The 26167-nt window shown below is 47.5% G+C and overlaps 3 protein-coding genes across 8 annotated transcripts in view; 1 reads left to right on the top strand and 2 right to left on the bottom strand.

Annotated features, from left to right (window-relative positions):
- The window catches only part of LOC122388000, a 99720-nt gene that overhangs the window by 12739 nt on the left and 60814 nt on the right, over positions 1 to 26167 (top strand). The window contains exon 2 of one of the 4 annotated variants that reach the window (XR_006257718.1): positions 8682 to 9259. The exons of 2 other annotated variants lie outside the window; for them this stretch is intronic. Coding sequence is in view for 1 of the 2 variants with exons in the window: in XM_043378728.1 (XP_043234663.1) it covers positions 14448 to 15200 (753 nt within the window). In the remaining variant the exon portion in view is untranslated. Of the gene's footprint in view, positions 1 to 8681; positions 9260 to 14392; positions 15585 to 26167 lie in introns of those variants that run through there. One more of the 4 variants, XM_043378728.1, reaches the window with a different exon arrangement.
- LOC122387995 lies at positions 10303 to 17118 on the bottom strand. The gene is made up of 3 exons (XM_043378722.1): positions 16259 to 17118; positions 12257 to 12407; positions 10303 to 11142 (listed from the first exon to the last, which is right to left on the bottom strand). Exons 1-3 carry the CDS (start codon positions 17079 to 17081, stop codon positions 11004 to 11006), a joined length of 1113 nt encoding a protein of 370 aa, XP_043234657.1. The 5' UTR covers positions 17082 to 17118; the 3' UTR covers positions 10303 to 11003.
- On the bottom strand, positions 22063 to 24843 carry LOC122387997. Of its 3 annotated transcripts, none has more exons than XM_043378726.1 (4): positions 24258 to 24843; positions 23715 to 23847; positions 22981 to 23149; positions 22063 to 22695 (listed from the first exon to the last, which is right to left on the bottom strand). In XM_043378726.1, the coding sequence occupies exons 1-4, from the start codon at positions 24768 to 24770 to the stop codon at positions 22524 to 22526; spliced, it is 987 nt and encodes a 328-aa protein (XP_043234661.1). In that variant the 5' UTR covers positions 24771 to 24843; the 3' UTR covers positions 22063 to 22523. The 3 variants fall into 3 exon arrangements, with proteins under 3 accessions (XP_043234661.1, XP_043234660.1, XP_043234659.1); XM_043378725.1 differs by lacking the exon at positions 23715 to 23847 and adding an exon at positions 23516 to 23654 and having other exon boundaries at positions 24258 to 24842; XM_043378724.1 differs by having other exon boundaries at positions 23715 to 23853; positions 24258 to 24842.

Below are 26167 nucleotides of genomic sequence, written 5' to 3' on the forward strand. Positions count from 1 at the left end.
GGACCGGTTGCAGTGAGGAAAGCAAGCGTGCAAAGTGCTTGGGGGAGATGCACGGGTGGGGAGGGGGAGGGGAGGAGAAGGAGGGGGAGATTTACGACCCATGAGAAGAGAAAGGAGCCGCGCAGGGGAGGGAGGGAAGGGGAGGAGAAGGAGAGCTTGGTTCTGATTGGTCGATACTCGGTTGGATACATCGCGACGCATTGGGACAATAAAACTGGCAAAGTTGGTAGCAATAACCGGCTCTGGAAATGGTCTGCGATTGGTCGAGACAAGCACTTTGTCTCGAGTGGCATCTGAGCTGTCTCCAGCAGACGAAGGTAAATTGTCCAAGACGGCTGCCGACCGGAATTAGATGAGGAATAGTGACGGCGTGAGAGCTGCAGCTGTTTTTTGGCGGCACTCGATGTATTTCAATGAGGGTCCTCGTTGGAAAGATGGGATGATTCAAAGGAGCGTGTGAATTATTTGTTTTAGTGATATGTGACAAATGATGTGTTCGAAACCTATTGTTTGAACAATATCTTTGCTTGCAATAGGCGTAAAAGCATGCAGTTTTCAATGACCGAGACGTCGCTTCAGCTACAATGCATTTGACATATTTGTTTTGGCCAAATACGTTTTATGTTGCAATATACTCTGGTGATCACTGCATTCGTGATTAAATAGTCAAAAATCGTGTTGTGAATAACCACAGAAATACTGCAGCAAGTCTCATTCAATCCACTATTTCTTGAACTTTAACTGCTGCGGCGGTAGACAATTTAGCGGGATGATGAAATGTTTTCTGATCATTGCAATTGATTAGAAACGAAAAACTATCCAGACATTAAATGACGTAGCTGCTGGTTGTTGACCTTCATAGTGACAATACCGATTCCAAAATATCAGTTTCCAAACTATGCATGACTTGAACGATTCAAAGAACATATAGGCTGTCCTCATTGCAAGGTAGCTGACTACTAAATCGTATACCTCGGAGCAGTAAAAAGGCCAAAAAAGTTTTGCGTCTGTAATACGACAAACATAAAACAATGTATCCTGTAGTTATGGTGAGCCTGAACATCGATCGTCGCTCAGGTCAACACAAGGTGCGTACCAAACTAAACAAAGCGATCGTGTGGCTCTGTCTGCGGCATAACGACCAACATTAAAAAAACGCAATAGTTTTGTAAGCAGTATGTACCGGCTTTTATCCTTCATCGTAGTACTAGTTCCAATTTTCATTTACTCAATTGAAATAAAACTACGTATCTACTTTTATTTTCGTTTTTAATTAACAAACATCAGATAAATTTATAAGCGACTGATCGTTTTCTTGTAAGAATTGAGTACCTACTACTCTATGATTCGGTCAAACAATGAATGACCTGAAATTCTTTCTGGGATCAGGAGCTGCGATTTTGACTTTTCTATCTATTCGTACTCAATGCATTAGCTTTCGATGCCATTTGCTTATTTCTTCACGGCAAACTAAGATTTTTTTCATCCCGACGAGTGTGTTTTTTTGCACGGATTTATCTTATATGGAAACGTATCAATATTCTTGTAAAACATATCACAATCACCTTTATTCTGGATGCTCACACTATTGAAAGAAAAGCAGAACGTTTCTTCCTGGTCTGGCATTCGTGGCGGCGCCGTTGGCTCTCCGGCGGTCGTCGCTCCCCTCCGGCTGGCACGGGCGCCATCACGGTTCGCCTCCATTTTATCTCGTCGGAACCGACGGGGCTCTTCGTCGGAGCCGACGGTGGAGATTTACGGAACGGGGGATCAAAAATCAGCGCCGCCCGCATACCAAATGCTATGTAAATATCGCCGGTAATTCTGCCTCGCTACTCGGGAAAGTTTCAGCGAAGTTGGCGGCGACCGGACGCCCTCCACGTGCTCCACTAACGAGGCCTCCTTGGATGGCGAAAAGCACGGGATTTGAGAAAATGCAAACGGCAGGAAACGTGCCGCATTTACATACAAACGAATTTCAAAGTCCCATTTGAGAGCTTTAGAGGATTTCTGAGGCGTGCCGGGAAAATGGAGAGCGGAGATGGCGGCGCTGGACGGCCCGTGGTGCCAGACGGGTCGACGGACAGCGGGGCAAACGGGACGGACGAAATAAAGGAGTTGACGAAACGATGCAGCCGAGACAAATATGGAGTATACTGCATTGCTGAGTGTCTTGTTTTCAATCATTTTGCATGGGCTTCTTTCATGACAGTCTTTGGACTAGTAAAGGGATAGTTCTTTCAAGCATTACTTATTTCAATAAAAAAAAATACAGCTTGCTCACAAGCAAGCTCTAAATGGGCATTAGGCAATAGCTCGACATGCAGGGATAAAATGGCGCCATAACGTTTGGTCTTCTTTTCCGAAAAAGTCAATGCAATGATGTTGCAATTTTTGTGCATCGTATCAGGGACCTCCCAATCTTTTGTTGTGGTGGCTGTTAGCTAATATCTAGGATCAAAGGAGCAACGTTCTTAAAAAGCGAAACAAACTGATCAGCCTAGGTATGCTGTTCAAATTATACTCATATCCCTCAAAGCAAGACTCATGTAAATGTTTCTGTGCGATAGAAAAAAAATGTTAGCCTGCACTCTGCCAGGACATTTCCAGTCCAAAATGAATCTCTTATTTCAAGAGGATCATTTTGTGACGCTGTCGAAGTTATGAAAGGCATATTTGTCGGGTTATTTTGATTGCATTGTACCTAATATAACGACCATTGATGGTATACCAGGGCTACGATTCAAGCAGAGCTTGCTTTTTACAGATATGTCTTTCTAACACCAGATTATTGTGAATCTTCAGGATGCTTTGATCCTACAATATGGTTTTAATAAAAAAACTATGATAATCTAACATTCACTACATGTTCAATTTATTATTTGTGCACATTATTACAAGGCTATCAATACAAAACGATCAATGAGTATACCGGTGGACGATTATGAGATTTATGGCGATATACGATCCGTCCAGGAAACGGTTAAGGATATTGCCAATACCGACTATAATTGCTCCCTTGAGTGCGTACACAAACAGCTTCATAACGCTGCGTTATCCCCGTAACCCTGTGCCCATTTGGTAGATCCATCAATATTCCTCGGGTCAAGTGTCCCTACCTGCTGTAATAGAACATTAACCCGCGCCCCGCTGGGGGGGGGGGGGGCAGAATCTGCCCCCCCTCCCGTTTTTCGCCAATAACTTCTAAACGCGTTACGCCAGCGACGTCAAACTTTCAGTACCTTATCATACATCAATTTGACACGTTCCCTGAAAATTTGAGCGAAATCCGTCGGAAAATTTTTGAGAAATTGACGTTTTAGTGACGTCATGTTCGCCATTTTCGCCTCAAAAACGGCAAAATTTCAAACGCCGCTAACATCTTCATTTTTAAAGGAATCAAGATGTAACAAAAAAGGTTATACGTGATTCTTCTTTGTCTATCAAATGGCTATCTCGGTTTTTTGAAAATTTTGGATTTTGGCCAAAATTTTTCCAAAAAACTGACTTTTTTGGGAAAATATTTATAAAATCCAAAATTTTGAGTTTATCGAAAAAACCGGAATATATGTCAAAGAAGTGGTCTATGTGCACCTACATACCAATTTTTAGAAGAATCGGTTCAAAAATGTGGGAGTTATTCAAAATTTTATGACGTCACGACGCACAATTTTTTGAAAAATGATTTTTTTGGAAGTTCTAGACCTCGTAAGGAAACAAAAATAGCACCATTCGATTCGCCGTGAAAAACTGCATCGGATAGACACCTTTTTAGGCCTTAACAACCAACTTCAAAATTTGACCTCACTTGACCTGACCTTGACCTGACCTCGACCTGAAATTCATCCAGAGGTGGTCCATATCACTTATTGAGTGTGCCTATTGAATTCCATGAGTAAAATGACCCATAAAACATGTGTCGCACATGCCCTTTTCTATATTTTGTTTTTGGTGACCTGACCTGACCTGACCTGACCTTGACCTTGACCTTTGAATGACATTTTGTGCAACGAATATTGTCTTGGTAGTCTAAGAACACGTTTTGGGCAATCAGTCTCAGTCCATTCTTCGGCAACTACGGTGCAAGGCCGATACTGTAGAAACTTGCATTTTGTACCCTTGACCTGACCTTGACCTGACCTCTGACCTACTTAAGCAAAAAAACTTGGGCTCTTAAGATCTGCCTTGTTGAGAGCTTTCGATTGCCGTTTTCCCCGTCTTTCTACGACCATCGGTTCGGAAGTTAGACAGGGGGGGGGGCAGAATCTGCCCCCCCCCCCCAGCAGGGCGCGTATGGCTGAATAGCCCAGCGGGGCGCGGGTTAAAGCTCCGTAACTCCAGTAAAGCTCAGATAAAGCACAGGTACGCAGTTCTGAAAAGAAAACCTGCTGTCCCTCCCAATGAATAACAACGGAGCACGACGAAGGTTATTCATTGTCGCGAGACTGTTCTCTGCATAATACCTACCATGGCAAACCGGTTTGTCTTCTCACGCCGTAAAACGGCTTCCGGTCACCTGACCAGCACCACTTCCGTTCTCTTTTGTCCACTTTCATTCAAAGACGCCAGGCACTCTCTGGTTTTCTCAGTTCTTCCCAGTTTTGCCGCGGAAATGCGAAGGCGTTTTTCATCCCCAGTCACCGCCGGGGGCTGTAGCGGCGGCGCGGAAAAGCCAGCGAAATTTGTTCGTGCGTGAATCTCGCTGACTCGAAGCCCCAGGGACCTCCGGCTAACGAGATGCTCGCCGGCCGCCAGAAATATCCAGAGAAGTGCGTAATTCTGCCAGTTTTAAATTGGTTAATGCATTCGTTGATTAAAGCTCGCCGAGGGAAAGTTAGTCCGCCGAGGGAGCTCCGTGGAGGATCAATACGAACGTGCTTTGTTTAAGAAGAAGTTTGTTTCTTAACCAGCGCGCGTGGCACACCGGGGAAAGTTGGCTTTGTTTTGCATTGGTGTTTGCGGTAGGGAGCCGTTTTGTTAATTATGCTGGTGGAAATCGACGGGAAGACTGTGTTTTGAAGGAACTAGTCAAAAAAATATGCATTTTTAGCTACTGTTAAGGTAAACGTCTAGTTTCTATTAATTAAAAGTACAAGATTCAGGGCCATAAAAGGATCTTGTTGTCAACTCTAATGCAATATTCTTTATGCGTCAAATGTTATGTACTAATTATTCTTAACAAATCAGCCACTGCGTACGTAAAAATACGGTGCATGTGATACACTATACTACATGTGTGCAATAAGAATACGATGAAAATGATCTCGCTATAGCAGTTGCAATTATCACATTATTAGACCTTCTGAACAACAATTGAGAAAATATAAATGCAGATAAATCAATAATAATTGTCTTCCGTCGCTTAACCCTCGCCCGCACATGCCATTTTCCCATCCTAGAACGCACATGGGGGGGGGGGGGTTGCCACCCCCCGCGCCATTTCGTTCCTGTTGGAGATAAAGCTTAGCGGTAAAGACCAAAAAGATTATTTGGGAAGAGACGAATCCAATGATACCCAGTTTTACCTTCTCAGGTCAGTCATTGACCTTCCAGGTCAGGTCAAACTAAAAAATGTTGCTGTTTTGGGTCACCGTTGGATATCAAGTGTTCTGCTTATCAAATACCGATGATGATGCTGTTTTCTGGTGCCAAGCCAGCTAGAACCTCTTTGTCACACTACCCGACCAAAATTTTGCTGCTGAGGTCATTTCAGGTCAAGTTAGGTCAAGGTCAATTATATGTGTTTGTATGTCTGTGTGTGTCTGTGTGTATGCTGATGTGTGCACCGATTGTTTTTGGGGTCCATATCACATGAAATCATGATCTGAGAAGCTTTTACCAAAAATGCAGTCAAAAAACTTCAAAAAAAGTAAATTCAGCTTGCCTAAAACGCAATTATCTTAGATGACCTAGGTTGACCTTGACCTTGACCTTGACCCCTGTACATCGTCGAACAACATGTTCCATGATAGGTGGGAGGTAAGACTGGCAAAAAAGGCCGAAATCAGGGTGTCAAAAGCTCATAAGGCCCATGGCAAACGCAATATGTTGAGAATTGGCCATTTGGGTCATGACATGACCTGACAAACAAGGTCATATCTCCGAAACCAAAAATCACAGAAACTTGAAATTTTCAGTGGACATCAAGAAAGGATAGAGGAGCAGCTATACGAAAAATCAGCCTTATAGCTCTAAAAATGTTGAGTGCAGAGCAGAAAGACTACCTGGGGGGGGGGGGGGTGGCAACCACCCCCCCCCCCCCCATGTGCGGGCGAGGGTTAAAATAAGAAAACGTAACTTTCGTAGAGTAAATTGCAGATAGTTCAGATACATCGATGAAAAGTGCGTGTATTATTTATGAAAAGCAAAGGTACCTACAAGCGTTATTGTTGAAGGAGCACTTCACTGCGCTAGAACCTGATCAGCATTTGATATATACGATTATGTAAGAGAAGCATCTCTCATATGCGAAAGAAGTGAGAGAAGTATCCTGACAGTTTTTCTTTGGTGCCTGGTAAGTGGTAAGTCATCCTTTGGTAAGCAAATCTGTAACCATTGTTTGTGGTTCTGGTTGTATGGGCCGACAAATCGGCTCAGCGTGTGATGTGTGAGTGCAGCAACTCCGAAACACTCAAATCGCACAAGAGGCGATACATAGCGCGCCGCACAGGCAGCGCTTCTCCCACATATCGCCAATACTGCTGCGGCCCAGCTCGTAAGTAATCGTCTCTGCTGTCTAACACAGCAATACAATTCCCATTATGGAAAGTGTCTTGTCTCGGAATGTTTCAGTACCTACATATATCGACATTAGGTACATTAGCTATGCTTGCAATAATGTCTTATGTCGTGTCTATTTTATATCGTACCTGTTTTACCACTGAGTAATGTGTATGGCGTGTATTGCTGGAACCTTTTCCTATGAATGAAAACTAAGATTTACGATTGATTGATCGAACAATTATGTGAATCGCACATTCCTAGACATCAAAGTTTTACTAATTTCAGCACACAACTGGTGGCTGCCATCTCGCCGTCCCAGCCTCACCCGACGTCGGCTCGGCTGCGTCGCCCGCCTTCCCCCGTCGGCCTCGACGCAGCTGCGTTGGCCGTTGCAGAGCATGACGCCGTGCCGCCGATATTGACGTTTCTGCAGGGCGTCATTTTTGTGCGGCTCGTGCCGTTTTTACCGCGGTGCGCCCGTTTTCCGAGCGCCGCGCCGGCGTCTGGTGGCCTGTGATTGGTCGTCGGGCTCGACAGCCGGCCCGCGGGGCAGACGCGGCGCGGGGAAAAATGGAGCTCGGAGGGTGGTCGGTTGTTAGTATGCAGAAGGCGTCGTCAGGGGACGCGGCGCCGAGGGGAGCGTTTTATGAGGTCTGCGGAATTTCCACAGAGATGAGTCGCAAGTTTTGCGCCGCGCAGCCAGCCGGCCGAGATCGATGGCGTGCCGTTTTTGGCGCACATATTGCCGCCGTGGTGAGAAACTATAGCAGCAGTCGGGTCATCGTTTGTCTTACGAGCAGCCAAATGAACTTGATTCGCCGATTTGGCAGCATGGCGGCTCCTTCACCCACAAAGACGGCTGCCAAACCAATTCGGCGTTATTTCTGACTTTGCTCATTAAGGAAAATTTGAACGTGCATGAGTTGGTCGACCTTTGAGACGTGGGCGCACTGAGGCAAGTTTCGCCGAACCACTGTGATGAGAGAATTTAATTAGATCCCGCCCTGGAGTGGACAAGTTTCGCCGGCAGGACGAAACATCGGGGAAATATGGAGACTCAGCGACGGTGCGGGTAACGATACGATTACGTAATGTGCGTAGTATAAATTCCGAGCAAATTAAACAATGTAACTTCCAAAAAAAAAAAAAAACTTGTCAATAATGGTTTACAATTCTTCTGTCATTGAGATGTGTAATTTTACACAGAGAGGAGCTTGTTCAATGCCCATATTATTATGATACGGTACGGTATAAATCGTCAAATAAGATCCAATGGACAAAAAAAATGAACAACTAAACTGGACAATTTTTTTTTATTGTTATGCCAGGCAGCTACTTTTTCAAACGTAATATAAACATTGAACACACAACAGATATTACCCAGCATTTTCAAGCCATTGAAATTGAAGCTCTGCCAATGAAAGTAACGCACTGATAATGAAGTGGAATGCAGCATCCACGCATTCATTGCTATCAACGTCAGGCTAAAAGCAGTAGATGGGTTCTGTTGAAATGTTTGTGAGCTGTCGCGAATAATACACTGCTTCATAAGAGCTCTTCAAGTTGTTTCAAGCTACGTCCTATTATGGAAAATAAACGACAAACACTCACGAAGTGAATGACAGTGCAGTTCAAGAAAATGAGAAATGAAAGCGGTTTCATTGTTGTTAGTATAATTTTGTGTCACAGCATATGCTCCGCTTGCACTAGAGAGAAACCCATGCGTACATAGTTGATATAGCGATGAACATACAAGCACACAAATAACACGAGGTCTTAGACCATTTCTTCATTCAAACTTCTGTAGAAGCTTAAAACAGATATCCCTTTTTTACCGACCCAGCTTTCAGACAGGCTCAATATGCCGGCACCCCACCTCAGCTCACAAATCCTCAACCCCATGCGAGACTCCACACTCCCGCTACATTGCTTCTCAAGTGAGTGTGTTTATTCCTCAGAACGAGAGCTCCTCTGGCAGGGGCCAGAAGCGGTCTCCTCATCATCGACACCTGCTATCTTCACACGCGCACCTCTCAAAGGAAGCATTGTGTCGGCACCGGCGGCGGCGGGCCGCCCCTCAGCCCTCTCCGGCTCAGTCTGTTCCGCCCCCGGCCCGACAAGGCTGCCAGGACAAAAGGTGGCGCCACTGAGACGAATGCGGCACGTTTTCGGCGAGTGTGATCAATCCGACGCGTCGACATTGTCAGATCTTTCTGTCGCGGACGATGAAAGAGACCGGTCCTGGAGGGACGGTGTGTTCAAAGGAATTTGAGGAAGGTGGTTAGAGTGGGTTCTGGACCTGCGGTTTTGAACTGCATATCATTGTTGAGAGACGATTTAGGTCTTTGGAATAGTGAGGTTAGTTTCAAATAAAGTTTTATTGATAAGAGAGTATCACGATTGACAAGAGTTGGTTCCTAAAACTGGTGCAACTTTCGATACTTTAAAACTTCTGAACGAGCTTTGCTTCAACTCGGTGACAATCGACGCTCCTGTCGTGTACCTATTGATCAGTACATATGACGCATTAACCCTCGCCGGACCTATTGGTTTTCTACATACGCGCCGGCCGAGGGGGGGGGGGGGGCGGGTACGACCCCCCCTCGCCGTTTCGCCCCTGGTGGAGCTAGCGCGTCGCGGAAAAAACGAGCGTGTGCGCCGTTACGAGACGCAGAGAATGGTACCCGATTTTAAGGTCCTAGGTCAACCGTTGACCTCTGAGGTCAGGTCAAGTGCCCCAAGGTACGGTTCAGTTTTTGGTGAATAACTTCGCAAAAAACGGCCGCAGAGCCGCGATTTTGGCGGCATCGTGTTCGTCGTGCTCAGGCGCGCCGAATGATATACTTTTTGTCCGGGTCAGGTCAACTTGGGGTGTTGACCTCAGGTCAAGGTCAGGTCAGCACCCCCAGGTCACGAAGTTGGTCGAAAGAGGTCATGTCGCATATCATTCGATTCGGCAGGTCTTCCTGAGTCCATTGATGGCTTTCCCGACTCGCTAGCTCCATTTGATCAAGAGGTATTGACGAAAAACTAATATGACCTTGATGACGTCATAAATGACGTCACGCAAGGTCAACATTGCAAAAGTGACGCATCTAACCTTGCAAGGAGTGCATCAAATCACGATTCTGTGTGCTTGAGATAGTTGGAGATCGTTCCCGGCGCCAGAATAGCAGTTTTCATTTTTCCCCATTGACTTATAATGGTGAGGTCACGAAAATGACCTGACCTCATATGACCTTTAGGAAAAATCCGAGATATACAAAGTGTGAGACTCATAATGGATACTAGATCCTGCAAGTTTCATTTCCCTGTGACATCTCCTCTGGCAGTGAGGGCGTTGCAAAGTTGCGACATCTGAAGACCGTGCAGAGGTCCACTTATGACGTCAAAGGTCAGTGACCTGACCTGACCCAAAAATGCCGTTGGTGTCAAAAGATCCGGCTTGAATCAACGGTCAGGTATGCCAAGTTGCAGCTCTCTATCGTCAGCGTGTTCGGAGCTATCGCGAAAAAAACCCTATGGGGGGGGGGCACCCGCCCCCCCCCCCCTCGGCCGGCGAGGGTTAAACAAACTACGGTAAGTAAACTTTATATTTGGCCATATTATGCAAAACGTCAACAATTATAGGGTTTGACAATTGTAACAGTGCAGGACTGAACATTCATTTTGTGCATTAAGATAATGCATTAGATGCATCATAACTTACTACATTTACTAAATGCCTCCAATTCTCTACATCTGCACACTATCACTTGTATTTACAATGCTCAGTACAAGTCAACAATAAATCTAAGCTGAAGAAAAAAACAATAAACCTAAATTCAGACCAGCAGCAACACCATAACTCGCTGTCCATGAGGGACAGCTGCTGATACCTTGTTACATTTTGCACTTCCGGTGATGACTATTCACGTTTCAGACTCTCAACAAGGCAAACAAAGAAGCCTCAAAGCAGCAGTAATTTCCCATGCAACAAAAATAGGTGTTGTTATCTACAAAATTGTGGTATGAGAACAACCACAATAACGCACCCTCTGCAGGCGTCTTCGCTCTTCGATGCTCGCAACGCTCTATAAAAAAACAATGCTTTATCAAATACTCTTCCTGCACCATATCATATGCAAGGGTAGGTATGTTCCATGACATTCACAGTTTAGTTTTCATCTCGAGTTCCAAGACCAGACCTTATCACTAACGAAACAGGTCATTCCAGGTCACCCACACTCGGAAGTCTGAATTCAGACTATCCTCTCAGCTCCATGTCTACGAGTACACTCTCAGGTCGCGATACAGGCCCTGCTCGGGTCAGGGCAGGTGCCATTTAGGCCGTGCACCAGACTCCAGCAATACTCCGAGTAGGGACCGGTTGAGCCCGGTGTCTGCCGTAGTCGAGCGGCGTACCACGCCAGAGCCACGCTGCAAACGAGGAGAGAGAGAGAGAGAGAGAGAGAGAGAGAGAGAGAGAGAGAGAGAGAGAGAGAGAGAGAGAGAGAGAGAGAGAGAGAGAGAGAGAGAGGGAGAGAGAGGGAGGGAGAGAGAGAGAGAGAAAGAGAGAGAGGAGAGAGAGAGAGAGAGAGAGAGAGAGAGAGAGAGAGAGAGAGAGAGAGAGAGAGAGAGAGAGAGAGAGAGAGAGAGAGAGAGAGAGAGAGAGAGAGAGAGAGAGAGAGAGAGAGAGAGAGAGAGAGGAGAGAGAGAGAGAGAGAGAGAGAGAGAGAGAGAGAGAGAGAGAGAGAGAGAGAGAGAGAGAGAGAGAGAGAGAGAGAGAGAGAGAGAGAGAGAGAGAGAGAGAGAGAGAGAGAGAGAGAGAGAGAGAGAGAGATATTTGTCGATCAATACATAGTAGCATATCATCCTGTTACCGTCCTTTAGGTCGATTTACCCCTAAGCTTACTTGCATTTATGTAGCCAATAATGTATTTAGTTGGTTTTACGTGATCCGTCCAGGTAAAGTATGGCGTCGGTAACTTATTTGATCAAGGGTTACGATTTCATCTGCAGGTGAATGCTGAAGAAGCATATATCACACAGAGAGCATTTCGCTGATAATAAAATAGTAATGAACCATACGAAAGTCATACGTGGATGCTAGCTGTTAGACATAAGAACGTGCAAATACTTTATTTCCCAATAAGTCCAGCATTTAATTAGCAAATAAATAAGGCATAGTGAACGCTCATGACAATAATCCACTCGAACTGGTGTTGTTTGCCTTTATAGAAACCAATGTGGTCTGCCGTTTGCATACCTTTCCACGCTGTTAAATACATACAGCCATCCATGCCTGACATGGATAAGCACGTTTACAGACTAACGGTATTGTAATACACACCTACCGTTATTTTTATACGATGACCACGAATTACTGGTCATTTTTCAACGCCCCATACCCTTAGCTCCCGAGAGACGCCATCAAACGTGCGAATTCGAGCGTCCATATCCATGCTAAATAGTAGGTATGGAAGCGAGCCCAGGCACGACGCCCATGCTAAGTAGCAGGTATCGGCGTTCATTCAGGAGCCGGATTCCTCACCTGGCCAGTTTGATGGGTGTTCTCGTCTGAGCAGAGGCGTGACCAGCTGACCTGGTGACCTGACACAGCTGGTGAGCCACGCATTGGTCGGGGGCGGTCAGAGCGATCAGCATCTGTCGTGCGGCTGAATTCAGCGCTGTGTAATCGACACCTGTGAGAAGACATAAGCAAATGACGTGTTAAAAACATGATGGAGCGGCGAGAGCACCTGGTGACACGCGAGAAGCGGAAGCAGGTGTTTTCTAAGGGATGGATGCGCTAGGTAAATATGTATATCTTTAACCCTCGCCCGCACATGCCATTTTCCCATCCTAGAACGCACATGGGGGGGGGGGGTGGTTGCCACCCCCCCGCGCCATTTCGTTCCTGTTGGAGATAGAGCTTAGCAGTAAAGACCAAAAAGATTCTTTGGTCTTTGAAAGATCAGCCTTCTAGCTCTAAAAATGTTGAGTGCAGAGCAGAAAGACTGCCTGGGGGGGGGGGGGTGGCAACCACCCCCCCCCCCATGTGCGGGCGAGGGTTAAAGGTTGATGCAGATGATGGAATTACAATTAACCAAAAGTTACTTTGCTTGTGATGACACTGCTACAAGAGCAAATGCTTTATTTATTTGTAAAAAACAGATTAGGATTTCAAAGTGCTCTTAAACTGCTGTATTGGCCATTCAATACCGTTCAATGCCATTCAATAAAAAAATTTAAAGAAAGCTTATTTGAATTGTCATTTGAAATCTCATAGTGTGATACAGAGTCATATTCGGTGCCAATTTTATTCGCTTTGCTGGTTCTAAGTATCAGTTTACAGGCGAACCTGGCGAGACAAACATTCAGGAAACCGGTAATACCATTACTCGCCGCCCGCCGCGGCCCCTGCATAAACTGGGCTAGACTGTACCGCAGCACTCGCCTGCCCCGCGGCGCAGTCTACCTTCCAGGCTAATAGCGCGGGCGCACTCGTGCGCTGCAGTCTCCCGTCGGGAATGTCTTCATGTTCGGAGACTGGGCGTGTGCCGAGAGCATTGTGCACGCTGTGGTCATCAGTGCACGAGCTGGCGATGAATATCGGTGCACAGTGGTCAGAGGGTCGGCGGTGGGCGCGCCTGTGCACCGGGCTCACCCCAGAGGTCGACCGTTCCGGGCCAGTGATCACGGCGTCTCGTGCTGCGCGTGCGGCCGGAGCATCCGTAATGAGCACTGACCGGTGACCTGCAGTAGCCTGGATACAATCTCGGAAACCACCGAGACTCAGCCGCTGATACAGAGAAAGATGTATTATAGTGAGCTGACGGGAAAATGGGGCTTTCCGGGTGGTATGTATCGGTTGGCTCGTTAGCACTGCTATTGAGGAACCGCAGGGCCATTCGTCACGGGGCTCGAGCGGAGTAATAACAGGACACGTGCACTGCAATACACGCGAGGCGGAAATGATAAATGGAAGGCGGTTTTTACGGTTAGTGGGCGATGATCTAGAGATGTGTCTTCAATCACTAATTGTTTTAGCACATCTATTTGCGAATAACCGCGAGGTGGAACGGACAGAAAAGCTCACCATGTCAAATATAGTGCGTAGTCAGAAACTGGCCAAATATACTCGTAAGCCACGGCTTTTACCCGTTTATCGACCCATGGGATTTCATATAGCAATGGCCTGATCGACGTCTTCCAGTGATCAGTCCGTCAATAGTAAGTAATCATCGATTCCCATCAAAATTAATAGCTCAATTAGCCGCCTCAACTATCATTTACGGGTGCACGCAAAAGTCGCATGTACACACTTCGTTACTTTTGATAAACAAGCATAAATAGATGCCCACCGAGTCTAGCTGTTTATTCCATAGTCAACTCCAGGCAGGGTAAGATATGGCAGTGCTAGGTTACAGAGGAAAGCAATTTATCTACTTAGCCGTATGCGCAAGATGAGTTGTATGGAGTGACACTCGCGTAGTCAGTTGCATAGAAGCTATCACCTCATTTTCAGCGTGTAATAATATGCAAATATGTGAGAACACAATTTTGAAGTTTTGTGATTTGAGGTTAATTTGTACTTTGAAGTTTTCCGCTGAAAGCAAATTCCTTTGAATGCCACTGAATATTATAACATCATCGCTCCTAGAAGTCAAATCTCTTTTCCTTTCAGGAAGCAGCCATTGGTAGAAGAGCCAAGAAGATAACGTAATCTTTACTAAACAAAGATGTTATTGAAGAAACCAGTTCAGCTGAATAGCACGCGGTTGTTGCCAATGCTTCTGTTTGAGCTTCTACTTCTGAACGTCTCCTATGGAACCACATACAATCTCACAGCCATCGACCATGCTGTAAACACCACAGCCCTAACTGAGTCACCGGGTGGGAGTGTGACCCAGTGCGCAGTCCGCTGCCGTCGCCACCTGGCCTGCGTCTCCATCGAGACATCCTCCACCTCCTGCCGTCTGCTAGCTGCCGTTCCCTCCGCCGACCAGCTGACCCTCTCCCCGGGGGTACGGGTGTTCACTGACGTAGCCGCTCCTCCACCGGACCACCGCGTACCCCACCAGTGTCCCTCCAACTGGCAGAGAGTCGGCAACGCCTGCTACTTGATCATCCCTTCCGACACCGAGTCTGGCTTCTGGGAGGAGGACAGAAACCTCTGCAAGAGCAAGTTCCACGCCGCCACCCTCCTGACCATCGAGTCTGAGGAGCAACTGACGTACATCAAAGGAGCGGTAAGCGGCCGTGCCTGGACTGACATCAGATACATCAACGGCACCTTCCAGCCGGCCGGAGGGTCGCCGCACACCTTCTGGAAGGAGCTCTGGTGCGACGGAGAGCCTCAGCAGAATGATGATGGTTTCGTGTTCTTCCTTCAGGGCCAGGGAGATTGTCTTCATGCGGAGACATATGCTGTCTCAACTTCTTTCCGCATGCCTCGTACGAATGTCGTTTGTGCCATCTATGCAGGAAACTAGTGGTGGTTTGAGGGACGAATCAATCACAAAATGAGTGTGTAAATCCGTCTCCTTTTTCACGCCATTTCGTCTTCATATGAGTGGTGCGTGAAAAACTACTCACATGTGCAGAATTTCGATAATGCAGGCTACGGTGTGACATTTTGTTAGGATTGTATGTTTTCTTTGCGTGTGAAACAGTGTGAAAGAATGACGTTTATGACTTCACAATACTCATCAATTATGCTCGGTTACGTCTAACATGTAAATGCTACCGTCTGTAATACGAGTATATGTCTTTACAATAAACGTGCTACAAGATCAGAATGAGATTTAACCCTTGCTAACAAATGATGCACAGCAATTGTTTGAACATTCAATAAACGGCTAATCATATTGGACGAAGCTGGTTTGGAAGATGAAAAGAACTAGAACGCTAAATGAGTTGAAAATGAAACTGAACGTTCCGATACAGATATGTCGATAGTGCCGCTTTCGTGGGTTCACTTCATTGATTACCACGATCTTAATCAGTTCACACAACCGGTAGCTGGTCAGAATCCATGACCAAACCGATGAACCGTTTACGATAAGGCATCTTGAATAGGTACACGTGAGTGCAATTAGCCACTATTACGTGTACATAACACTTTCGCTCGATTCGTATTGCATGGCTCATTCACTCCCAACAGACCATGAAGCTAAGGTCAGGCGTGAAATTAGAAGCCGTGCCAAAATCATGATAGGAGCATGTTCGAGATCATCTGAAGCGTGCCATTATCTTTTCGTGCTTGAAGAGAATAAATACAGACTGGAAAGAAGTGTAACAGGTCATGAACGTGAATAGCGATTACTAGCTACCTAGTGGCACAGCGATGAAACAAATACATATATGAATAAGCCTATGACTGTTTTTCTTCTACCATTGTCAGCCAGTGCATAAAACGCCGCTATCGCTGTATAAAATCCACCTCTTATGTGAATCAAAGCTTTCGCGAGTCAAGTTCTCAAGTTTCTCACATTTATCTTTCCCTGAGTACCGTACACGTTCCTCTCACCTGCTCTCAAAGCTCTCTCACCTGTATCTGATGATCTTGCCCCGGCCATGGCCATTGCCGCCTGCGCCAGAGCGTAGGCCACGATAGCAGCCAGTGCAGAGAAGCCGGCCGCCGGTCCAATCAGACCCTCCAGGCAGTCTCCTCCAATCCCTCGTCCGGTGACACCTCGCTGCGTCCACTGACTGCTCCTTCGGGTCTCCAAGACATCCAGGCCCCCGCAGGCCTTCTCTAGAAGCGATTCGAGCACGACATGCTCGGGAAGTCTGTTCTGGATGACGCTCATCATGGGCATCCATACGGAACTACGAGCGGGGGCGGCAGCAGCCTGCTGTTGGAGGTAGTAGTAGAGAGCAAACGCAGCCAGCGCTCCCAGACCCAGAATCATGCTGAGGGTGTCCAGGTCGCTGCAATCGTCCCCGTACCCGTAGCTGTCGGAGCGTTCTATCGGAGCTGCCGCGGGGTCCGTGTGCTGGGCGGCTGGCTGGAGGTCGTGGGCGGGCTGGAGTGGGTCTCGGCGGCCCTCGCGGAGTGCTGAAGCGGTACGTAGCTCACGCAGGTAGGCATCGTAAGCAAGCTGTAGTCGCTGGCTGGAATAGTCGAGTCTGGAGGCTGGAGACCGCGGCGGAGGCACAGTGTAGGTCTGGGTGGACGGGCTGCGGCTGCCGTAGATGTTGCCGTAGTCGAGGCTGCTCGTGTCGTAGCTGGAGCGGCTCGAGTAGTAGCCCGTGTTGGAGTTGGAGTTGTAGTTGGAGCTGCCGCCGTAATCCGAGCGATGATAGAGCTGTCCGGCGCTGGCGGTGATCACCGCTGCCAATATCACTCCCCCGATGATAGTTCCTGCCATGGTGATCGGTCCCCACTCGACACTCAATACCGTGTTCTGTCTGCCTCGAGCTGAGCTCAACTGCGCTAGCTCCGCCGCAGCTGCCACCTGCCGGCCGTACGGCCAACAACACACCGGGTAACATGTATACCAACATGACCTATATCGGTACCGCTAGATCCCTGCACGGCCCGGCGAGATGTGGGCCAGGAAGTGTTTGAACATAGCGGCAGTGGCCGGCGGCTTGTCGTTCACACTTCACGGTTGGCCGGTCAGCCGTGTGCAGCGTGCAGTGACCGCAGGGGTCGCGAGCCTGTCCGCGCAGGGGCCCGCTATAGGGGCGGTCAGCAGCCGTGGGACGGTAGACACCCGTCCACTACCGCAGCTCCCACGCGCTCACTGGGCGTCACTCGGGTGTGGAATATGACGGCGGTAAATGATAACTCAGGTGCGCAATACGGCGTTGTTTGACTCGTCTTGCATAGATAGATGGGCATCAGTGCGTAATGACAGTCCATTACGATACGTTTGGCCTTTGGTTTGCATAAATACCGGATATTTCGGTAAGCTATACGACAGGTGTACGCTGTAAAGCCATTCGCGGTTAGCAGACCATCTATCACGCTTGACAAGCGCGAACACACGTGCCACCTAAACACCGTTGGTCGCTGACAGGCTGGTCAGACGGTCCAAGCGGTAACCAATAACGTCTGAAGGTTTCCCGCTGTGGTCACGACAGATTGACCACAGCCTTTCCAGCTGTGACCGGTGAAGCCTTCGTCTGGCAGAGTAACGGACCCAAAGAGACTGTCGGCCTGTGTGCTACCTCCTCTATTGCAATCAAGGTCCCGTGACGCGCCACACAGTCGAATGCTAGCCAGAGACACAACAGAAGTAGCAGGGGACAGGGGTGGGTTGCTTGTCGTTGGCTTGATCGGGGTTTTCAGACACAGGACTTGAGTGGACGTGCATAAAACAGGAGACGAACTGTTTAACTCGACCTGATGCTGTTTGACACTTCGATCGGGATCTTGAATCCCATATTTTTATTATTAATGGCACATGCAATGCAAGACAAACATGGACGTCTGTGTGCAGGCTGTTACGGATATGTTTTCCATTGCGATGGCTTATTGAAACTGGCGCACGGAAGGCACTTTAGATGGCATTGACTTATTTATAATTTGAGGACCTTTTAATGCCAATCAAAAAGACTTGCATTAACCCTCGCCCGCACATGGGGGGGGGGGGTGGCAACCACCCCCCCCCCCCAGGCAGTCTTTCTGCTCTGCACTCAACATTTTTAGAGCTAGAAAGCTGATTTTTCGTATAGCTGCTCGTCTATCCTTTGTTGATGTCCACTGAAAATTTCAAGTTTCTGTGATTTTTGGTTTCGGAGATATGACCTTGTTTTTCAGGTCATGTCATGACCCAAATGGCCAATTCTCAACATCTTGCGTTTGCCATGGGCCTTGCGAGCTTTTGACACCCTGATTTCGGCCTTTTTTTGCCAGTCTCACCTCCCACCTATCATGGAACATGTTGTTCGACGATGTACAGGGGTCAAGGTCAGGGTCAAGGTCAACCTAGGTCATCTAAGATAATTGCGTTTTAGGCAAGCTGAATTTACTTTTTGTGAAGTTTTTTGACTGCATTTTTGGTAAAAGCTTCTCAGATCATGATTTCATGTGATACACTGTAAAAAATATTGACTAGCCCCTCGTCAAATGATTCTCAACGCTAAATGTCGGGGGTACAGACTAGTTTTGCATCCTACTTTTGACACACGCTGCGAGCCCCTGGCTTGTTTTGTGTTCGTCAGATGACAGTTACCAGGTGTCGGTTAGTTTTTACCACGTCCCAAAAATAGCTGGAGCGTTTCTGCCTTGTTTTGGAAGCAGGTCCTCGTTAATGCTGTGTATGATAACAAAGTACCTAGTAACAATAATAACGAAAAACAATGTCAAAACGAGGGTGGCTTGTTTAGTGACGATGCTCAAAAGAGGCATCGTCTTGTTCCTACTTAACGAATGAAGCTCAAACTAGGTCAAAACTAACGTATTGCTCAACCCATAGTCAGATGACCAGCAGATCCTACGCCGCCCAATCCAGTCATCGAATTTGCCAGCGAATTCGTTTGAAGACCATCATATTATTAAATATCGGTGGTCTTCAAACGAAATCCCTTACCAGTTTGATGACGAATTCATCCGGCCCATTCCAAAAACGCTCAAGATAAAATGAAAGTGTATTTCTGAAATAATGTGCTTTCTTGCAATGCACCTTTCGTATATCAAGCGAACCTTTCACTTCCAGCGCCCGTTTACAGTTATCAATCGAATCAGAAGCATGCACATACCTATCGATACATCTGAACCTAAGAACACAGAAGACATTTTGTAGAGTACCTGTCTGAGCCTATGCAGTGGAGCCCGTGAGCCGCCCAACCGCAGCTGCCTCATGAACTTGATGATAGGTCTGAACCTCAGATTGGCCAGAGCTTGGCCGTCAATAACCAGCTTATTTATATCCACAGTTGTAGTGACTTAGGGTTTGGAATTTGCCAAACCTAAGTTTTGATTACCAAGAGAAGTTTTGCTTCTTGCACTTGCCTTTTCTTCATAACTTTGGCGGAAATCGTCGTAGTGAAACTTCAGTGTTCCGTTAGCTGTCGGTTCTTGAGAGAGTTGGCCAGGCCGGACACCGCGGGGGCGGCTCCACAACTTTCGAAAAATTAAACCTAAGTCCTATTGCACTGCATGGAGAGCAATTCATTTAAAATCGCTCTTGTTCCCCCCCCCCCCTCGACAACTTTGCAAACGTCTCCGCGCAATTTGGTTGAGAATAATGGCTTATGGCAAGTTATTGAACCAGAACGTCGATCACTGCAGGTCATATATCGGCAAGCAATTCTTCATAACTAGACACTGCTCAAATGGAAACGATACAGGTTTGCCCAGTGATAAACACTCGCACTGCACAGACGCGCACACCCCCGACCGAACGCGGCACGGCACAGCGCAACTGGCGCCGGGAAGCCGGGAACGCATTAAGTGAAGGATTCACAGGTGTGCAACTTTATTGCGAACAATAAAAAACCTACCGCAAACGATTAAAAAAAAAAGCTTTAGGGCAATCGGAAATACAAATGTATTGACTTATAGAAATAAAATTGTCATTCACCTTCCAAATAGCCTAACAATTTATTTGCCGTAAAAAGTGTCTGGAAATGGAAAGTTGCAAACATGATTCAGCAAGTAGGGAAACGCAGCAGCTACCTGGCGAATAATCTCAGGCTGGTTTAGTGACGAGTGCATTGCTACGGCTTGTTCCTCACCCTTCACAGATTACTATGACAAAACTACCCCTAGTATTTTGATCATCCTGAGCCTGGCTTTCACCTAATAATTTGATGAGGGTCTTCCTCGTTTCGGATTGAGGCGAAAACAAACGTCAGACAACCTTGATAGTTAATTCAGCACTTCAAAACAAAGGTACACCTAGGGTATCATTACAATACCGGATCATAACGATCTGGATAGTTCTCAGCCTGTAAGCTAACTAAGCGGTAACTAGTCAAGTGGTAGGTACCGGAAGCATTGACAACCTGGTGACTGTTTCGAGACCCTTGTTTTGACACATAGCTCGTCAATATTTTTTACAGTGTATGGACCCAAAAAAAATCGGTGCACACATCAGTATACACACAGACACACACAGACATACAAACACATATAATTGACCTTGACCTAACTTGACCTGAAATGACCTCAGCAGCAAAATTCTGGTCGGATAGTGTGACAAAAAGGTTCTAGCTGGCTTGGCACCAGAAAACAGCATCGTCATTGGTATTTGATAAGCAGCGCACTTGATATCCAACGGTGACCCAAAACAGCAACATTTTTTAGTTTGACCTGACCTGGAAGGTCAATGACTGACATGAGAAGGTAAAACTGGTTATCATTGGATTCGTCTCTTCCCAAAGAATCTTTTTGGTCTTTACTGCTAAGCTCTATCTCCAACAGGAACGAAATGGCGCGGGGGGGGGGGGTGGCAACCACCCCCCCATGTGCGTTCCAGGATGGGAAAATGGCATGTGCGGGCGAGGGTTAAATTCTCGTCCACTGCTCCTTGCTCAAAACATCCGTTACTTCACGGATGAACAGTCAGGAACATAATCAGTGACCCAATCTATGTGTACACACGTGTGCAGCCGTCTAATGCAATGCTAATAAGTATTCGTCCATCAAATATGCCAGTAATCTCTGCAAAGAGGAGAGAGCCGTCCGATGTTGACTGGACAACTCCTAATCGTCAATGGTAAACTATTTTACGAGTGAATGGTAGTTTTATTAGGTAAATCTTCTAAGTTTTCGCGTCAATATCTCTCTGAAGACACATAAATGTACATGAAATCTACCGCGAAAAAAATACGAAAATCAGCAGGTAATACTTTGAGTTACGAGGGTGTACTCGTAAACAAAATTGTGACTGAAACGTTACCGGGCTGATTCCCGCCTCAACCGGAAGACATCTTACGCTTATCAGTGTTCTAATTGCCATTATTATGGCTCGATTAAAGAGATTCTCCATTTATACTAAAAATGTATGCGCTGTCGTTTAATGAAAGCAATAAGAAAATTCGCAGGTAACTTTTTGAGGCATGAGCGTGTGACCACAAAGAAGACCTCATCTGGCAGATTTGACTTGGTTTGAACTCATTTGATCTGGAAAATATTGACCTAATATCATGAAATTGACACACAATCAAGTTTCCTACCACCTCCACCCACCCTATAAATTTTTTGCTTCTTTGTTCCCATAGGAGCTGAGATCTTATGGGGGGAGGGGGGCGACATTCGCTCCCCCTTCCACTGGGCGTAGGTCTTGGAACCCTTCTACTCCTCGTGCGGTTAAATGATCGAAAGGCCATCGTAGTGCTTTTAAAGGCTTTTCATCATCACCTGCCACTTGCATCAAATCCAACCAAAAGATTTGAGGATGGTTTTTATAGGCATGTATTCATATCTTCTTTAGAGCGATTGCACAATTTCTGTGCGTTTAGTGAAACATTTCACTAACACCATGTAAATAATAACAGACAAAATACTCCAGGCAAAACAATAACAACAACGTACATATGCACTGTCATGCTTTCGTTGCAGCAAAAGCGAAATACCGTTTACTCCATAAGACACATTTGATGCCCATGTAATGCACATTACCTGCAAACTTGAACAATTACTCAGCATATCAGCAATTCATCAACACCCATGGAGCTCACTCTCGAGCCCAATCACCGGTAAAACAATCTACACAACGATCTTGTCTGAGTAATTTCGAGAGTAAAAGCACGATGTGTAATGTGCTGAACATCGCTGATTTCTCCGATATGGACACTCCGCCGGGGAAACTCATCGTCTCGACCCCGCGGCGTCGACCCTGACCCTGATCGGTCACACTTCAGCTCCTTTGGATCGCTGATCCCATCTGCAACGTCTTCTCCCTCCAGCTACAGCCCGGGTACAGGGCGTCACAGCCGCCTCTGCTGTGGACGTCACCGATGGCGCTGCACAAGTCGTTAAAACTGTGCCGAGCAGTGGACGAAAAACTCAGGAACCAAGAGATGGGTAGCCTGGAAAGGCAGGTGAAGTCAGTAGGTGCCGTGAAATCAGATGATCATCAAAAGACATAAGACTGTTGAGGTTTCATCAAGGACAACATTTCATTCATCTTTCTCAATTGAAGACCGAAAGTATTCACACGAATAACTAATAACAGTCTGACCTTTTGACCTTATCCCCGTCGCATTGAATCACTGAGCTAATCAATCCAAAGACCAGGCCCTTTGAGCTCTCTTCCCCAATCGGTTTACCCCTTTGATCCCACTACTTCAATCAGTGTGACCTTCTGAGCTTACCCTGCCAGTTTGACCCCTGTGTAGATCTGCGGCGAGAGATCCTCTGCATCCTCGTTGATTCTGCAGAGTCGGAGCGGAACACACGGATCCTCGTTGTCCATCATCAGCTTCAGGTAGCGACTGATGAAGTGGAGTCCCTCCATGTTGAACGTGCCGTCAAAGAGGCCGTCTGTGAAAACAAGAGTTACGCCGTCTTGTGAGATGTGGAAGGAGCGTGAATGTTGAGCGTCTTTGGCAAAGTACGCAAAGTTGAAAAGCCTTTTGTGTATTCCACTAGAGTCGACTATGCTCAAAAGAAGCGATTACAAATATAGTTGAGATGATACAAGTATTGCTTTCATGTGATATCATCGCACCGCTAAATTTTGGAACGCATCGAACGAGCTGAACAGGCAAAACAACAGCGGATCCAGATTTTTGGCAAATTTTTATTTTTACGGCCGCCAACTTGGGGCGCCGTCTGTGAGCTGCCGTCTGTTGTTGAGCCCGCGGCCCGTTCTTTTTCTCAGAGCCTCTGGATGCGCTGTTGTCTTACCATTCGGCAAGGATCGGGCAGCAGCTGCTGCCGCCGCCTGCTGGAGCGCAAACGCGGCCAGCACAGCCAACGCAGTGAAGCCGGCCAGCGCTCCCACCAGGCCCAGGAAACAGTCGCAGAAGCCACCCTCCTCCTCATACTGTAACACAGCGGCGTGACCCGGTCAGAGGTCAGAGGTCAGGGTCACGGAGGGGCTCACCAGAGGGCAGACTCCTGGCCGCCGCCGCCGCTACCGCCTGCTGCAGAGCGAAGCCGGCGATCGCGGCGAGTGCGGCAAATCCGGCTAGCGCGCCGATAATGGCGCGGAAACAGTCGCAGTCAGCCTCGTGATCCTTGTACTGGTGGCAAGAGTTATGGGTTAGGGTTTTGCATCATGCAGGGATAAGGGCTGACGTCAGATATTTGACAGGATTGATGGGCAATAAGAAAACTGAGAAAAGAAACAGATCGAAGCCGAGACGTCCTGGATCCTGATTGCGAAAAAAACGTGTACGGTACGGTGCTAAACAGAGAAGGAGCAAGTGGAATGATACCAAATGTAGGAACACAACAGTTTTAGGAGGAAAACCAGAATGACAGCTTACATTGACATTCGTTCAAGCCATTACGCCGTGATTAGCAAATGTTGCATATTTGAACTGCTGCAGCTAAACAAGCAAGACAAGTAAATTAAGCACACGAAATAATACATCCAAGACCGCGCCTCATAACCATCCTCCCTTCCATGGACACTCATCCTTACCCCAGATCGAGCTCCGATGCCGTAAGCCCTGCTCCACGTCAGTTCGCCGTTCTCCAGCATCCTGGACAGACGGCATGTTGTCGTCACCGCCTTCCCGGCCACATCCTGCTGCGGCATGGCCAGCTTCAGGGCCTGCGTCAGCAGTGGCGGCAGCTGCGGTGTCCAGTCGACCAGCGCGCGCGCTGCCGCCGCCTGCTGCAGCAGCAGGTAGATGCCGAGTGCCGCCAGTGCCGCGCCGCCCGCTACCACCCCGAGAATGTCGTACTTGGTACAGTCGCACTTCTTGTAGTAGGAGTCGTGACCGTAGCCTCCGCCGCTGGCTGCTGTGTAGAGATCACCGCCGTAGGGGCTGCTGTACTCGCTGCTGTAGCCGTAGCCGGAGCTGCTCTGACGTCCAGAGACCGAGGGAAGAACGGAGGAGGAGGAGAAGGAGGAAGAAGAGGAGGACATGACAAAGACAGGTGAAAAGGTGAGCGCAAGGAAGGAGATGACGGCGGTCTGGAGGGTGGTCATGTTGGTGAGAGTGACGTCGGGTGCGCCGACTGTCTGTGCGGGAACGACCGACGGGATGCGACTGGTCAGAGGTGGTCAGTTGGCAAAGTGCGGGCTCGGCGCCGACCGCAGCGCTGCCCCGCGGAGGCTGCGCGAACTACCCCCGGTCCGCTCGTGGTCAGCGATAAGGTTGGGTGCTCGGTGGTGGTGGGGCGGCAGGGTGCGAATTTACAGTGGTCTCTGGGGCGTGGGGTGTATCGACACGGAGAGCACTGAAGCGTGCAGTTTGCTCACACTGCCCTTCCGCCACGAGCTATCAGGTAGCACCCGAAACCAGGCCAGACCGTTAGATAAGCGCGAGTGCGCAGACGAGACGACAACTCGAGTAAACTCGGGTTTACAGCCCAGCTCAGGCATTAGACATAACTGATATTGGAAAAGTCAACACAGTGAATGCGGACGGAGAGAAGGGAGCCAGCGAAATGTGTTTCTAGAATAAACTGTGTCCTGACATCGACCTATAACTTCCATCCGTGACATTGATGCTACATCAGGAACTAGGGACAGTCTTACACCCACAATGTGACATACTATGTTTCCTGGCGTTTATCTCCTGCAATTATCAGTTAGGAAGAGGTAATAGATAAGTTGTTTGAAAAATAGAGTTGATACGACCTAGTTTACGTGACAGGTGCATATCATTTGTCACAAATCTCTACTGAATTTCTGAGGCTTACAATCCTTTGCAATTCAATGTGCGCTCAACCTCCTCAATTCGGGGCGCAGTGCAGCGACTGTGCTATTGAAATATCTAACTTTGTTGAATACCAGATGGGCGAGTGATAGGTATGACTACTGTACTCGTACCTATATGTACGGTGATTAGCAATAGATTTGTTATGACGCAATGAGCACATAGTCTTCGCCTGCTACATTTCGCAGGCCACATAAACGACATTTCTAGCATTAATTTTTTTAGCATAGCTTATGTGCTCACTTTTATCTGAATGCAAAGCATCGCTCAGCCAGGCTCAAAACGAAGAGCTTGGGGAGAAAATATATGGGCAATACTAAGAAGCTACAATCCTGCATAACGCTTGTCTGTGTTGAATTGGTTGACTTGATGGGCTTAGGCACCTGTCTAACCTGAGCCTTGAATTTTTCCTGCCCGGCTTCTCTGTCGACGCTTTCAAGCTCTTTGGTCTCCGTGTATCGTTTACCTTTTCATGAGCCTTCTGATGCCAAGAAAGAGGCTGTCATCTCTTCGCATCACGACAGTGCTGGTCCTGACCGGTCGGCAAGTAGAGACGACCGGCTACTATCGCAGCTATCGGGTGAACGTTTTGAGCCAGTCGTTCGGTGACCTGACCCGGCAGTGACCTGACCTGTGGACCGGAACGATCCGGCCATCGAACTGA

Source organism: Amphibalanus amphitrite, unplaced genomic scaffold (genome assembly GCF_019059575.1).
Source record: "Amphibalanus amphitrite isolate SeventyFive unplaced genomic scaffold, NRLGWU_Aamphi_draft 000305F_arrow, whole genome shotgun sequence".
In the NCBI taxonomy this organism is placed as follows: Eukaryota; Metazoa; Arthropoda; class Thecostraca; order Balanomorpha; family Balanidae; genus Amphibalanus; species Amphibalanus amphitrite.

What these genes read in the sequence shown, in the direction of transcription:
- LOC122387995 (XM_043378722.1), bottom strand. Translation starts at nt 17,081, where the DNA reads ATGGCAGGAACTATCATCGGGGGAGTGATATTGGCAGCGGTGATCACC. An exon ending in GGCAAGATCATCAGATACAG is followed by an intron (nt 12,408 to 16,258) that starts GTGAGAGAGCTT and finishes GTCTTCTCACAG; the next exon opens with GTGTCGATTACACAGCGCTG. An exon ending in ACACCCATCAAACTGGCCAG is followed by an intron (nt 11,143 to 12,256) that starts GTGAGGAATCCG and finishes CCTCGTTTGCAG; the next exon opens with CGTGGCTCTGGCGTGGTACG.
- LOC122387997 (XM_043378725.1), bottom strand. Translation starts at nt 24,770, where the DNA reads ATGACCACCCTCCAGACCGCCGTCATCTCCTTCCTTGCGCTCACCTTT. An exon ending in GCATCGGAGCTCGATCTGGG is followed by an intron (nt 23,655 to 24,257) that starts GTAAGGATGAGT and finishes GCTGTGTTACAG; the next exon opens with TATGAGGAGGAGGGTGGCTT. An exon ending in TGCCCGATCCTTGCCGAATG is followed by an intron (nt 23,150 to 23,515) that starts GTAAGACAACAG and finishes TTGTTTTCACAG; the next exon opens with ACGGCCTCTTTGACGGCACG.